At 37.3% G+C, this 16,580-nt stretch overlaps 1 protein-coding gene across 3 annotated transcripts in view; it reads left to right on the top strand.

Annotated features, from left to right (window-relative positions):
* CNOT4 (CCR4-NOT transcription complex subunit 4) overlaps window positions 1-16,580 on the top strand; it is a 42,481-nt gene that overhangs the window by 14,352 nt on the left and 11,549 nt on the right. For 2 of the 3 annotated variants that reach the window (XM_008920231.3, XM_008920229.4), the window contains exons 7-9: window positions 6,730-6,787; window positions 7,066-7,315; window positions 9,197-9,694. In XM_008920231.3, coding sequence (XP_008918479.1) covers window positions 6,730-6,787; window positions 7,066-7,315; window positions 9,197-9,694 — 806 coding nt within the window. Of the gene's footprint in view, window positions 1-3,970; window positions 4,127-6,729; window positions 6,788-7,065; window positions 7,316-9,196; window positions 9,695-16,580 lie in introns of all 3 variants that reach the window. The other variant, XM_018080689.2, reaches the window with a different exon arrangement.

Below are 16,580 nucleotides of genomic sequence, written 5' to 3'. Positions count from 1 at the left end.
CTGGAAACAACAATGAAATAAGACAACCAACAGTAACAGCAACAATACTGATGAGAGGGTACAATCATAGAATCAACCGGGTTGGAAGAGACCTTCGAGATCATCAAGTCCAACCCTTGATCCAACACCGCCGTGGTTACTAGACCATGGCACTAAGTGCCACATCCAGTCTCATCTTAAAAATCTCCAGGGACTGTGAGTCCACCACTTCCCTGGGCAGCCCATTCCAATGTCCGATTGCTCTCTGTAAAAAATGTCTTCCTAATATCCAACTTAAACCTCCCCTGGCAGAGCGTAAGACCATCTTGTCTTAAGAAAGAGGCAAACAATTCACAAGTGATTGCTCACCCTGCAGAAAACCCCAAGAGTACTTGACCACTCCCACCATGCAATGTGACCCAGAAGGGACTCCATCCCTATCTCTGGAAAATGAGGTGGTATAAAATAATCTCCAGGTCCTGACCATGCCCCCTCCTGGCTACTGCAAACATTAACTCTGTCCTGGCTGGAACCAGAACACATGCACCACTTTCTTCTAATATAAAGTGAGTGTGAGGCTTCCTTAGGGAAGATGTGTTTCTGCTGTGTACATTTGGATCAGTAGTTCAGAAAAAGATAATCTTATTCTGAAAAAAGATCTCGTGTTTTCTATTTGCAAAAGTGCATAATATTTGCGAAAGACCAGATGTCTTCTTTCTTGGTATGGTGTCGTTATGAACGCAGTCTGTACTCTCATAACTGGGACACCTTGTAGTCTTGATTTGTGTTTTATACATCATGATTTGTAGTGCAGTCCATATATTTTTTCACTATGTTTTAATTGCACATATCACTTATTATGGCTTGGTAATATAATGTTCCATTGAAGTAGTTTGTTCAGTAAGTTATGAAAAGATTTCTGTCCATATGAGGATATAGTCACACAAAGATAAATGGAAGTCTAAGGTCACTAGACCTTAATTATTCCTTCAAATGTCATATTTAAGACAAAGAAATAAAAACTGTTGACAATTTCCTCCACTCCTTCTTGTACTGTTTTTATGGAGATGAAAATCAAAGGAGATGGGCAGAGTGGAATGTGATTGCACCTGATATGCACCTTGGCCTTGTAATCAGAGTTTATGCTGTGTAGCAGTTTATCCACTGCTGATTTTTTCAGACAGTAGTTTGCCAATGCATAGCAGCCTAAGCAAGAAAATGGGTACTGGATCTAAAATGTTACCAGTGGAGCTTGAATAAATTCTGAGAACTGGTGTACATCCTAGATGGTGTACTGGGATTATCATCTTTAACTTCTGAAGGAAGTGTCATATACTCTTTGACTGCAAGTGGTCAGGACTTCCAGTTGGATCTTTTTTCTTAAGGACAGTGCCACTTCATATTTCTTGGACACTGGTTCAGTTTTGACTTGGAAGGTGAAGTGCAGCAAATAAAGCAAATACACCAGTTCTTGCATTTGGGTATTGATTATTTTATGCTCAAAGTCTGAAATAATTTTAATATGAAACCTCATTAGATCCCAGCAAAACAAATTATACCATCTAGGGAAGAATGCTCTATGTGGAGCTGAAGCAAACTTTTAAACCTTTGGGGAGCAATTAGGAGTTGGAACTTGGCCAGTCTGTGGTGCTAACATTTAGCACTTACGGGGAAAAAATGGCATGTTACTCTAAAGGCATCAAGTGGTCTGGAGTTAATTTCTCTTGTCACTGAGCAGCAGCATCACAACATGGACTCTGTTCTTTGATAATGGCTAGACACCACGTTTAGGGTTGCAAAGTGAATTTCTTGCAGCTGGGATTTTGACATGTTTCTTCAAGTCCCATCCTGTCAGTACAAAATGTAGCTTTTGAACTGGTTGTTCTCTTTCACAGCTTTCTACCCTACTGGGTTCTTGTTTTTGTTTGATTCGTTGATATGATATTAATATTTCTGGCAGTTTGTCAGAGTCTCTGACAAATCTGTGGTTGTTCTTATGTTTCTGGGGTACAGGATTTGATTCATTCTGGAATTGAACAGAAATTGAGTTCTAAGTAGCAGATGTTTAATTATAAATATCCAGTAGTGGAAAACAGCTTCTTAAACACTGATAAGTTTTTCTGCAGTCGTCTTCTATTTTGAAAAGTCCTGTTTGCAGACCTTTTCTTTCTGCTAAAGGCAACTGTTGAAATCACCCAGTACCACTTTGTCTACGCTTCTCTTGGTATGTCATGTGATAATCATAGTGATTGTGTTCTCTTTCAATTGGAGATATATTCTACGTTTAAAACAGATCAAGCTTTTTTTGTTTTCCTGATGACATTTTCCTAAAGAACTGAAATTAAAGCTTTCTTATGCCGCAAGTCAAAGCACTTGTTAAGCACCTGCTGGTCTTTTAGAGAGCAGCCCTTGAGAGGCATGTAACTTTGAACTTAACCAAAACAAAAAAACCCACATGCACAAAACCCCATACCAAAACATAAACCGATTTCTTTACCTTTCTCCTTGGATGCAAAACTGACTTCTAACTGACATTTTAAAGTTAGTTTTAGTATAGAGATGGCTATATGCATTTATGCACTGCACTGGACCTAAATTTGCATATTTAAAATAAATCTGTTAATGGATTGAAACTCCTGATATATCTAGATTACAGCTCACCTTTGTATGGGTGAGAATACTAAATTATTGACATTGCGCTTCTGATGTCTTCATTCCTTGATGTTCTATATCTGATCAGCTTGATATCTCTTAGTCCAAATGTGTACAAAGCCAAGATGAGATCTGTACCTCAGGTCAAGGCTCTTATCTGTGTACATATTTTATAGGTACATAAGAAAAGATGGACTCAGAAGAGCAAATCTTACATACTAACTGAGATTTGAGGGTCGCTACTACTACTAATTTTATCTGAATAGGAGTAGGAAACACTTATGTTGCTATAAGCAGCTACAGGAATTTCCAGATTCTGATATTGAAATTACAAAGTTGACCCAAAGATGTGGAGTCAATATTAGACCATGTAGTAAGAACATACTAATAAAGGGCAGCATTAGGAGGGGCATATATGTTATAAAAATTTTTTTGTGAAAGCTTCATCCTTAGGCAGCACTTGGACACTAAAACCAGCTCCTAATTAAACAAATGAAAAGCTAAAGTTAATATAAAAACTTAAGAACACAAAAGCAGATCTCTTATAATAAAATTGCAGGGTTAGCAGATAACACTGTATTTGAATGCATTCAGTTATGGATTATATTCCATCTTGCTTCAATTTGTATGGAATATAACAATTTTCAGCAAGACTTGGACTTGGAGTCCTCTCTTGAACTTCTTTCAGTTCTGTTGTGCACTCTGAAATGAACTTTATTTTTACTTTATAAAAAGAAAGTAATTATGGCTTTAAGCTGGAAATGAAGGGAACAGTAACATGAATGAACAGTGTGGTGGTCTGACTGGTCTCATGGTCTGTTAGCAAAGCTGTGGAGTCTTGTGTAGATGTAAAACATAAACTTCGTCTGTTGGGGCCAGGCTTGATAGGGCCTGGAATATAAAATGTATCCGAAAAGAAAGATTTAGCTTGTGACTTACAGAACTTAAAAATACTTCAGGGCAAAGCAAGTAATTCCAAATGAAGTATGCAGAGGTCTGGACACTTGAACTGTTGATGGCTTTTTTTTAATTTTTATTTTAATATTTTTTCTCTCCTCCAAATGGACAAGTTTGGACTTCAGCATTGGCAGAGCAGCTGTCTATTCAGCAAAGAAAGCAGAATTCCCTCTGGTTTTCTCTCTACCCTACCTATCCCACTAATTATTTTTTTTAAATTTAAAATCTGAGAAATAATATCCAGATAAATCTATTCTTATAGATTGTCTGGCACAAGGATTTATTTCCCCAGTGTTTACAATTTTTAAAACACTTTCTTCATAACTTGAACTCTTTTTTTTTTTTTTTTTTATTTTTTTATTTTACTCTTGCCTTTTTCCAGACCCAACAATAATAACAAAGATGCCTGGCCATCATTACAGAGTTCAAGTAAATCAGCCAACGGTTTAACAATGGAACACAGGAAAACGCCTCCCATATTAGAAAATGGCACAGACCCAGAACACATGACTCCAGATGGTGCAGACTCAGATTTCGGGTAATTGTGCTGCCTTTTATACTTCAGATAGCTTGCTTTCTCTCTCACTGATTGGTGTGGAGGGAATGATTCTTCAGTCTCTCTCTGCTTGGAGACTGGATTCAAATCCTGATCAGGTCACAAAAAGCTGTGCTTAGCATAGCCCATGTCAAAAAGACTGATTGGCAGATTGTGCAGGAGAGCCCTAAAATGAAGTTAGTAAGTGATGTTGCAGGTGAGGGCTGAGTGGAATGGAATAACCAGGGGTTCAACAGCTTGTACAACTGCATGGTCCCAGTCAGAGCTGATCCCTTCATTTTTTTCTATGCAGAAGCTTCCACAAAAGTAACACACTATTCGCTGTACATCAGGAGGCTTGTCACTTGGAAAAGCTTCAATTGAGGGGAGTTAAATGTTAGGGCTGAATATCTGTCATATCCTTACAGTGATGTGTTCCAGAAACACAACTACAGAGGTAAGGGTTCCCCAATTACCACTCAGTTACAGAACAACAGGGCAACAAATTCAACTGAGGCTGCTTTGTGTAGAGGAAGTAATTCTTCTGCTTTCAGTAAGCTCTTACTGCCAGCCAACATTTTTTTTCTTCTTTGGTGCCCTCCTTGAATAGAACTAGTGTCCTCTTCCATCTTAAGCATCACTTGCAGTTCCAATCTTAGTCTATAGTCGTGCTGCTTTGTTTTTTATGGACCCCTGAGGTAATACGGATTAGGCTCATTCACAGGTTGGATGGGAAAGCAACAAGGTAAACCCTAATATTTCAAGGGATGGTGTTTCTGATTAGGTAGCCGATCTTCATTTTAAATCAATGTTGAACCAATCAATTAACATTGAGAGTGTTGTTGAAAGTGGTACCTTCTTGTTAGGCTTAATGGTAGTCCTGTTGAGGAGTGATCAGAGAGCCTGTGGTTGCATCTCAGCGATGTACAGCTTCCTTTTTTCCTGAAAATAATGTATTAACTGTAAGTAAAATTATTGTAGCAGGTTTCCTGAGGGCTGGAAGCCTGTCTTGCAACTAAAGGCTCCTTAGGCAGGTTCAAGCATAATAAACACTTCCACCATTTAGATTGTCATTAAAAGTTGTCTCACCACATAGGTTTTGAAATTGCAGCATTGTGACTTTGCTAAGTGTAGGAAAAGAATTTGACTGGAATATCAGCTCTACAATCAGAATTTATTGTGTAATGAAGAGTCTACAGCAAATGTTTTTGCTTTATTGAGAAATTACCAACCAGCAGTTTGTTTCAAATAGAAGAACTTTATTCATGCTGTTGGATCACTGAATAGAAAGTATTTGTAAATCTTCACTGGAGAAATGCTCGTTTGCAAGGATATTCTTTGGATTTTTCTTTTATAGTCATAAATACTCCAGCTTCATTTGTCTATTAGAGGTAGACTCAGTCTTTTTCGCAAAAAAAATTGTGGGTAGATTACTCTTACACAGTTTGTTTAGAATGAAGAGGTAGTTCTGCTGGGTTTCGACTAGTCATTTTGGGATGAGGGGAACAAATATGAGGGGAAGCAATCTTACGAATTGTTGGCCTCACTATATGGCTGTATGCAGTAGCTGAACTTTCCAGCAGTAAGGGGAAAACCAGATGTATGTAAAATCTGAAGTTTGCACCCAGTTAAGAAAAATTGTTACATATATTTGTCTTGTACTAACACATCATGGCTGTAATTTGACTTGTATCCCATTGTGACCTCTTAATGGAACTGAAATTAATGTTCTTCTGGTCCTTGTTTATAGGATCTGCGTATTGGTCTGCACAGCCTGATGCTTGTGCATCATCTCTTACGGGTAGATAAAAATGAGAGTACCTTGAAGTTGTAAAGCTAAGATTTTAGTGTGAACTTGAACTAATGCCATTTCATTAGTGTGCTATTTAGCATAAATAAGGCAATTCACAGATGCCTGTCAGTATCTTGAATCCTGAGATGTGCCATATCAACCAAGTCATGGTAATCTGCAGTGAATAGCTTTCTGAGGTTGTTTTTTCCTGTGTCTTATATTCTCTTTACTTTGGGCAGTTCTTTATGCTATGTCTTTTTTCCATTCTGTCATCTCAAAACTCAGTTTTCTTACCTTGGAACTAACTTCTGCTAGTCAAAAGCATAAAGGCTGTTGCCACCAGGACTAGTTAATTTAATGTTTAATCTTTCCCCAGATTTATTTAGGACTTGCATGGGAACTGAAAACTTGCATATTTGGAAAATAAATCTTCCCAAGTTTCTCTCCAATAGTATCATAGATGGAACGGACTATTACAAAATAACTGCCATAGCAGTAGAGTCCTGGGTTTTTGTATGGCATAGAGTTGCTGTGAACATGTTCAGAACTTTTTCTTTTGTTCCTTTAAGCTGTCAACAAGCAGAGTGGAGAGTGGTGGAAAGAAGTATTACAGTATATGACAAATGATTGGAATGCTTATGATTAAAAAAGCAGTCTCATAAAAAATAAGTGTATTCTTTTCCTTCTTAATTCCTACTTATTAATTTTGCTGTGTTTTTGTTTTAAGGCTTGTCTTCGACTGTGAAAGCAAATGTTGATATTCACGTTAAATACTTGAGTGTCTTATTGTCTTTTTCCCCTCCCACTTTTGCAGCCCTATCGATAAACCTTCAGATTCTCTCAGTATAGGAAATGGTGACAGCTCTCAGCAGGTAAGACATAAAGATAAATGCTGTGAAAGTAACAATTGGGTTTGAGGACTTGGTGCACTTTGTAGTTGGAGAACCAAGTACTTTCTGAAGTATATCATAATTTTAAACAAAATTTAAAAATGCAATTGCAAAATTGATTTTTGTTTGACCTTGTGCTGAGCTATATAGCTAAGGTAATTGTGGCCAAAAACTTTGAGGAAATTTTTCATCTGAATTAGTGAAGAATATTTTATATATAACACTCATCCTAATTGCTTGTCTTCCTCTCTTGCCTGTAGATAACAAACAGTGACACACCTTCACCACCTCCTGGTTTAACAAAACCCAATCCAGTTATACCCATCAGTTCATCTAATCACAGTGCACGGTCTCCTTTTGAAGGGGCTGTAACAGAATCACAGTCACTCTTCTCTGACAACTTCCGGCACCCTAATCCCATCCCTAGTGGGCTTCCTCCATTCCCCAGCTCTCCACAGACTTCAAGTGACTGGCCCACAGCACCAGAACCACAGAGCCTCTTCACATCAGGTATGTACACAGGTTATATGGCTGGCTATTGCTTGCTTTTGCAGCTGAGGTTTAAAACTGTGCAGAACCTAAAACTCTGGGACTTGCTCCATACTGTGTTTTCACCCTCCACAAATGGTTAAAATTTGCCACTTAACTACAAATGAATTGCACTGACCTAAGGGTTGCTTCTAAAAGAATCTTTACAGACCTTTCAAACTGTATGACTAAATTACTAGACTGCTTATTTTAGTTTATTTTAGCAACATACCTGTCTAAATAATAGGATGTGACATGTATGCTTTAGTATTTAATGTTAAAGGTTTTTATTGAGAGTTAAGAAAATACAGGGTTTAGTATATATCGGTCTGATAATCTGTAATTCTGATACCAGAAGCTGTTCTGTAGAATTCAGTATTTTCTTTAGTATCCTGTATAGCTACCTCAAGGTGCCTAATCTTTCTCCTTCTGAAGTGATATTCTATAAATTCAAAAAAGATAAAAATATGGTTAATTGCATCAACTGAAAAATACCTGTATTTTCCAGGTACTTTGCTATGAAATACCACATCATATGAATGAAACACGGGTTTAGGTGTATTTATATAGTCTTGGGAATGGTTACCAGTATAATTAAACATTATCAGTAAAAAATAGAATGTAAATGTTACCTTATGACAGAGTTGGTTTACTTAGTGATTAGTCATCTTTTGATGTTTATCTTGCTTCTGGATGTCATAATTTGTTTGTAAGCAATATTATTTTTTTTTTATTATCTGTTTGTAAACAATATTATTACCAAGGGAATTACTTGCTGCTAAAGTACTTTATGTACCAATTTTGTGAGGATTAAGTAGCAATGAGAGACAATTTGCAGGTAGTAGAGATCGTAATTAATATAAAATGATGGTTGCTATTTAAATAAGAATGCAGAGGACAAGTTTTTGTCGATCAAGCAACTCTTTATTGTCATGGATTTTAGAGTAAGAATAGAAGTGTAAATTTCTTTTCTAAGAGAGGATACTAAACCTACTTAAAGCAGTAGACCAGGTCCCTACCAGCAGAGGGAGTTAATGTTGCGAGTGATACTACCCTTGTACTTAGCTTGCATGACCACAGTTTTGAGGAAAAATACTGTGAAAGTAGACCCAGCATTCACTGAACCTGAATAAGAAAATTAAGAGTGTCAGGAAATGAAGTATTAGTTGAAAATGCAGGCAATTTCTGATAACCCTTTTTTTGTTTTTTTTGCAACACTCTCAAAATATTTAACGGTATCTTGTAATGTAGTTCCTTATTTTTTTTGTTTTATCAATATCTCTGCTCAAGAATTTGGCTTGTTTTCTTCATAATGATAGAGAGTAGGGAATTTTTTTGTGGATTTGTTTTGGTTTGGTTTTGGTTTGGTTTTTCTAAACCACTGTTCGGAGATCACTTCTTTTGAGGAGGAACATCTCCTGCCCACCTTTCTTGCTCAGCTTTCATACTGAAAGCAAAATACTTAACTGAATAACAGCCTTATTTAAACTCTGCTTGTTCACACTTTCATGAATTAATATGGGTGAAAAGAAGGTTCTAAGTGAGTGTATATTGGTGACTTTCTATTTGGTTTTATTACTGAAAACAGCTATTTGATAAGGTTTTTCTGTAGTTCAGGAACAGAGCATTTCTGCAGTAAAAATACTATTTGCTAGTTCTAACACTTCACCTTTAGTAGAAATCTATGGCTGTTTGATCTGAAAATGGCATTCTAAGCTGATGAATAAGGTGTCTTTGGGGAATGTATAAAGAAGTATTATATGAAAGATAACAGACCACAGTCAGATACACAGACTAAAACTTTTATATGGATAAATAGTTACTAATTCTTGTTCTAAATCCTGTTCCTTTCCTCTCTGACAGAAACTATACCAGTATCCTCCTCCACAGACTGGCAAGCAGCTTTTGGGTTTGGTTCCTCCAAACAGCAAGAGGACGACTTAGGGTTTGACCCCTTTGACATCACCCGCAAAGCCTTAGCAGACCTGATTGAGAAGGAACTGTCAGTCCAAGACCAACCTTCCCTTTCGCCCACATCTCTTCAGAACCCTACCCCACACACTACAACTGCCAAAGGGCCAGGCTCTGGATTCCTGCATCCTGCTGCACCCACAAATGCCAACTCTCTCAGTAGCACCTTTCCAGTCATGCCACAGAGGTTCCCACAGTTTCAGCAACATCGAGCAGTTTACAACTCCTTCAGTTTTCCAGGCCAAGCAGCTCGCTATCCTTGGATGGCCTTCCCACGCAATAGCATCATGCACTTGAACCACACAGCAAATCCCACCTCAAATAGTAATTTCTTGGACTTGAATCTCCCACCACAACACAGCACAGGTCTGGGAGGGATCCCTATATCAGGTAGGTGACTTGGGACAGCCATAAATATGACTTAATTCACGCTCTTCAGCTTCTCTGAGCCAGGACAGAAAAAGAGTGTAGCCAGCTACAATCGGTAGAGTGGTATCTCTTGACTATCATACTAGGTTTATGAACAGGGGGAGGAATATTGTTTTAAATAGACCCTTTCCATTAAAAAAAAAAAGGTAACTGGATATTTAGCCTTGTAATATTGAGCTTTATAAGGAAGGTGGAGTATTCTGTGCCCGCTTAATTTTGTGCCAAAGCAGATTGGTATTTTGGTTCTTCAGTCTTGCCAGACTGGCTTTCCTTAAGAATAGGCCCTGGAATCGCATTGTGACTTTCTTGTTGACATGCAGGTGCTGACCAGAGTTCTTAAAGTCGTGCAAAAAATTGCAATGATGGTAATTTGTGCCAGATGTCTTGGCTGGGTTGTTCCCTCTTGTGCATAACCAAATGGCTGCACAATAAAACATTCAGTGCTGCTCATTTCTGTACTTCAGATGGCCTTAATATTACACTAATCTTCCACTGAATGGATGCTTGCAATGTGTGTAAGAGGATTCATCCTAATTGTGAGGGTTGTGATGTTGGAGAAAAATAAATGTGCAGTCAGGCCAGTTCAGGCTGCTCTGAATGGATTAATAGGCTCTTGCATCAAATGTTACAACTAAGCAGCTAATTGTAACAATAATTGTCTTGATTAAAAATTCACTTCTGGAGTTTGAAGTCCTTCCATGTTTCCGATTTAGCTTGGCCTACACAGATTCTCTTTTTGTAACAGGAGAAGAAATTGTATTAAATGTATAATGAACTGCATGTAGAAAGTCTCTGTTAGCTCTTTGTAGTCTTGAGATGGAGAAAACTGTTTCTTGAGATGTTGCCAGCGTTATTTTCTTTTCCGGGTTTTAGGAGTACTAGCTATACTATAAGAAAGTGACCTAGAAAAAGTCATTGTGTGTTTTTGATGCTCTAATACAAGGCTAATTTTGACTATTACTTTCCTGTACTTTGTCCTCTTTGAAGGCTTGTTGTAGCCACATGACTGCTGTAGGGTCTTCAGGCTGATTCAAAGTATAAACATGGTCTGGACTACAAATGCAAGTAGTTCAAAACTCTTTATACTGGCAATGACAAATTTTTAAGCCTAAAATGACTGATACTGGTTGCACTAAAAAAACAGTTATTCTTGGCATGGAGTAAAACCTGCAGCATCCATAGCTGCAATGTGCAATGTTACTCACTTTCCCCTAAACTACATAGAACTTCCAGAAGCACAGCAAGACATTGTTTCAGCTCTACCACTCTGTTCTAAACACTTACAGTTTGATGGACCAGTAACAAGACTATCTTATGGACTAAGGGGACCAGAAAAATCCTTTAGCATTGAAAAAATCTGTTCATAGTGTACAGATTGATTCTAGGTTTGCAAAAGTATTGCATTACTTTAATGGCAATTGACAGTTTGAAAGTAGACCTTTTTGTATTTGTAGAAGACTTGCAGATCTTTTTGTACAACTTCTGAAGAGCAAGTTGTGGTGTTGATTGATGTACAGCCCAGGCTGTGTACTTCCCCCATATGTTTTAAGGCAATAGAATAGATTTTTAATTATGTTGAGTTTTGTATGCAACTGCTAGAACCAATTGATCTCAAAATATTTTTGGCAAATACAGTGCTAAAAGCAAAGTAAACATCTGCTTTAGTTTCTATGGCAAGTTCCTTTGAGTTGGTTTTCATCTCTTGCTATAGAAAACATTGTTAGTTGCCTGGCTGACAATTATATAGCAGCAGTTGCTGCAGTGCAAACACTTCTCAGGTGATCTACGTGTCAGCTTTGATATATCTTGAAAAAAAGAGTCATTTGTACAAACTTAGATTACACCTTTTTCTTTTCCTGCTGCCAAAAATCAGCTGAACTCTCGTAGTTCTGGTTTTGTTTGCTGGGTTAAGGATTTGTATTATTTAGTGCCTAGGGCTTTCTTTACTGACCTATCTGCTTGAGATGTACAAATAATTTAAAAGTCAGGAGATGACCTCATACCTCTTTTTTTGTGTACTGACTTAGTTTTCAATTTATTGATTATTCTGTCTTTTCTAATCTGTATCTAGTGTACAGGTCTCTCAACGAATTGATTTTGTATTCCTTTTGAAAAAATAATTCCTGTTCTTTGTTTGTTTTTAATCTTATCAGTATCAAGTATATAATTACAGAATTTTCCTGGTTTCCTCATTTGATTTACAAGTACAGGTGTCTGATGGGGTTGGAAGTATGAAACTTTATTACAGTGCTTTATAACTAACTCTAACTGACCTGCTAGAAAGGCAGTGCATATCATAACAGCTATTTAGCAGTATGGAGCAATTAGTTGTAGCACACCTGAAGCTCCTTTTTCTTGACTCTTTTGTTAGTCCATGTTTTAGTAAGTGTCATCAATTCAGCCATTTCAGATGTAACAGCAAAAGAAAACAAGAAATACATGTGTATGACATGTTGAATGTAATTTGCTGAAGTTACCTTTTGTTTATTTGAGAATCAGAGCTGTGCTGTATTCATTACCTCACAGCTCCAGGTAGGGCTGTTTTGTGACGTGTACCAAATTTAAATGGCGGGACACGGGCACTACCTACATTCTTTTTATTTTTTTAAGCTAATTTAAAAATAATTTTCATGTGGAGTTTAGTTGCCTATTTCTCAGAAGTAGTATTTATTAACTAATTCTGTGGTTTCCAATGAAATGACCCAATTGACTTCATAGTTTTATTATACATATACTTCAAATGTGTTACATTCATCAGGCATACATTTGTTTCCAGCCTATATTTAAATGAACTCTTTGATTGATTGATTGATTCCCAGAGTAGCATTTTTTTTCCTCCCCCTACAGTATGATTTTGCAAACTGTAGCAGATGTTACATGTTGTCATTTTCAGGGACAGTTGAGGCTTATTGCTGCTCTGTGATGTGGGATTGATTAGATGATTTACTGTGTAATTATAACTGTGTAACTGTGCTTCAGGAGAAAAGTTCAGTGACTTCTTCATGGGCAGTGTGTTTCTTGCTGAAAGAAATCTTACCCTAGATTGTATGCAAGCTATCCTAAGAATATGGACAGCCGCTATTCTTTGTTCCACAGATAATGCCAAAGGAAAGATTGATTCACTGACAGCAGCGTGGGTGGGTGGGTGCCTTTATTTTTATGTTACTGTAGGATAACAGGAAACTCTTTGTAATTCTATCACTAACACACTATCATCTTTGCTACCCTACTGCCTGGTGGGGTGTTCAAAAATAATAGGTATAGTATGAGATCATAAAGTTGGTTTCAGATTAACAGTGTGTTTTGAGACAGGTGCTTTATAAAATGAGATGTGTGCCTATTAATGTGAAAATAGAAATGTATAGTTTTATTTCTGGAGTTTACTGAGTGGTTGGTAGTCATTGATTTTGTTACATAGAAAATGCATAGGACCAAATTCACAGAGTTAAAAGTATTAGGAAAAAGTTGTCCACCTTTCCTGTAAGTTCTATGCAGGATGAAGTACTTTACATTTTGAAACACTGGCTATTATTTCATTTATTACTTTCATAGTTATCCTGAACATAATTCCAAATGAGCTCAAACTTAACTGTAGGCACTTATATATTCAGTAATAATTGAGACGGTTTGAACTCTTCCAAGACTAATGTTACGCAGTAATGTGTATCTATTCTTCCCAAATAAATCATTGAAACCACTGAGTTGGAAGAGACCCACAAGTTCATCAAGTCCAATTTCTGACTCCGCACAGGGCAGCCTAAAAATTAAACCATACATCTTGAAGCATTGTCCAAATGCTTTTTTAAACAAAGGCAATTTATATATATCATACATACATTAGAAATCTAAATAGAGGAAATAGTCAAGTGTACACAGAGACAGATAGGAAGCATAAAGAATTAAACCCTGTCTAGGATAGGGGAAGAAAAAAGTTTTACCCATTGTCCTTGAAGATAACCACTGTAAAATTTGTCATGATATTTTAGCCATGAAGCTGACTGATGTGGAGATCACAGCAGGTTTCTGTGAGCTGTTCCTGAAACTTCAAAACAGGGGGCTTGAATATAATAAGTCCATGTAGTAGAATATAATGATGAATCAAAATTTTATTCTTTCAAGAACTTTTAGTTTTGATGTTGTGGCTTGTATCTGTTGAACATGTACAGCCTAATTGATGGTATTACATGTATTTAAAGATGAGATGATAAACAGTTAGATAGCTCTATTAATTTTGGGTGCCACCTAGCAGTGTTTGTGGTAGTGGTGTTGCATTCCTTATCAGGATACTGATTAACATGCACGTTTTCAAGTCACTGCCTGCATTTAGGTTTTTGTGAAGCAGTGGCTGGTAGCAGGGAGGACAAAGCAATGAAGGTTTTATTAAGCAAGTCTAACTTCTTCCCACTTATTTTACATCCTGAGCTCTTCCATTCCTAAAAAATCTATGGTGTTGCATCTTCTGCTTTAAATCTTCTGACCTCTATGCCCCCAGCTATTGAATGTAAACACCAAATCCTTTCTTGCCTAGTGATACCTTTTGGACAACATTTTAGTAATACAAGGGAAGATCCCTGTATGTTGGCTATGGTCATATTATTTAAAGACTTTATTTAGAGCACAAAAACGGATGAGATGGCAGAATTAGTGTTAACATGCTTTCCCTATAATACTAAGAGTAATTGTCTGACTTTGTATTTTCTCATAATGTAACTGCATTTCTATTTGAGGCACACGTTTCTTATTTGGTTTGGTCTTTTTGACTTTGTCTTCTCTCTCTGGGTTGATTCTATCTCCTGAACAAAAAAAAAAAAAAAACCCACCAAAAAACCAAAACCAACCAACCAACCAAAAAAAAAACCACCCCAAAAAACCACAAAAAAAATCCCCCAACCACCCCATGCCTTGGTTTTGTGCAAGACTGGGGGAAAAAAAAGGAATTTGTGGCATAGCAGCTGACATTTTTCTGTGGTCTCAGGATATGATATGGGATTCTGTGCATGTTCTGCTACTGTGCCCTTTTAAAAGAGAGTTTGGTCCATGTGGTATGGCTGTTGAATTTAGCATATTGTAAAAATTAAATTTCTCCAAATGCTGTGTACAAAATGCATCTAATCCCACACCCTAGCAACAATCAATGTGCCTTAAACATTGCTGCCTCACATCCCTTTATTTGGATGCCATGGTCAAAAGAGCATTCTCCTACACTTTTCCCCTTGACCTGACAATATATGAAAGGTATAATGCCTGTTTTAAGTATTGATTGCCTTACTCTTAACAGTAAGAGATGCATTAGTCCATTAATTTTCTGTCCTAATCCTTTAAAGAAGACTGCTTGCTCACTTGGGGGTTTTCCTTGGTGTTTGGCTTTCTGCCAGCAGCTGGGCAGAAAGCACGGCAGTTGAATGTAGTCTTCTGTGCCCCCTGGTTAGCTCTGTGGCTGCCTATAGCTGAAGTCTTTCTCTGATTAGGTAGGAGTACTGAAAATAGGAAACCTGGTGAAAATCTTGGCTGATACAATAGTTGCAGGTGCCATGCATGGGACTTCCTAAGGCTTGTATCTTTTCCAGAGTGCGGAGCGCTCCCCTCAGAAGTGGATATGTTGCCTTGATAACAGGGTCACTCCTCATTTGAAACCTCTTTGAAAATGTAAAATGAAAAGTACCTTTTGTAAACAACCCTCAGCTGCTTCCATTATTGCTTTAACTGATCCTTGTGTATCCTGTTTTCTTCAACAAAGATGACTGTTGTTAGTGCAGCCTTTGCCATTGAATATTTTGTTTGTCGTATCTGTCTTTATATTCACTGCATCCTGTATTTTCCGTGGAGGTTCTTAGACCTCCACCTTTCTTCTTTAGGAGACACTTTGTGTCTGTGTGTATCTCCACCCTGAAATTCATTCTCCTTTTATTTCCCATCATAACTAATTTTCTGTTTCACTGGTGAAGAGGGAGTGTTTGGCACAATATGGAACTAATTCAATTTGAAAATAAACTTCTGGCTTGCTCATTTGTTTCTTTGGAGAAGTTTGGTGGGTTTTTTTTATACACCCATGGTGGGGGTGCTAGGTTTGAAATAAATTAAATGGAAGTGAGATTTCAGATGAATTTTCAAAATACTAAATCAGTGTCAAGATTAAAATCTGCTATGTATATTTCTTTTCTTACCTCTGGTGTCTTGTCCATTAACTTCTATACACTTTCTACTTTTGCTACTAAGACCTGGCTTCCTTAGTGTAATCTTCTCATGATCTCTATGAGAACTTCATCTGCAGCACCTGTCCTTTAAGTTCTGCTACTCCTCCATCTGTACCCAAATCTCATCTCACACACCCACCCTTCTGTTCCAAAGCCTTTTCAATGCTAATACTGCAACTGTTTTCTAGACCCTGTGGAAATTTTTTCCTATGATTGTATAGGTGATACTGTTTCAAGTAAGGCTTGATACATAAATATCTGTGTCCTCATCTCTGGAGATTGGTTTTAAGCTCTTACAGATTTTTTTAAAATATTTGATTGCAAGAGTATTAGTCATGGCAGTGAAAAACAGGCATCCTGCTTTTATGAGTAGTGAGATGATTTTTAAATGTGTAATTTTAGTTTGGAAGAAGAAAATGTGAACAAAAAGAAAAAAGTGAGAAAAAAAATCCTCCAACCTCTCACTGCAATGTATCAGAGGAATGACTAATCTCATTAACACTACTGGATTTGAAATAAATGCGGAGTTGGCTGAAATAAGTGGCCTGAGTAGCTGACCCAGTTTGCATCAGTCCTGACAGCTTTTTTAGCAGTTCTTCCCAGAAACAGAGAGAAACAAGCAGGTGGGAGATATTTCATATCAAATTTTCTGG

This window comes from Manacus vitellinus, unplaced genomic scaffold (genome assembly GCF_001715985.3).
Source record: "Manacus vitellinus isolate BGI_N305 unplaced genomic scaffold, ASM171598v3 scaffold_5_pilon, whole genome shotgun sequence".
NCBI classification, from domain to species: Eukaryota; Metazoa; Chordata; class Aves; order Passeriformes; family Pipridae; genus Manacus; species Manacus vitellinus.
The sequence above is the reverse complement of the archived record's forward strand: the minus strand, read 5'-3'. Positions and strand labels throughout refer to the sequence as shown.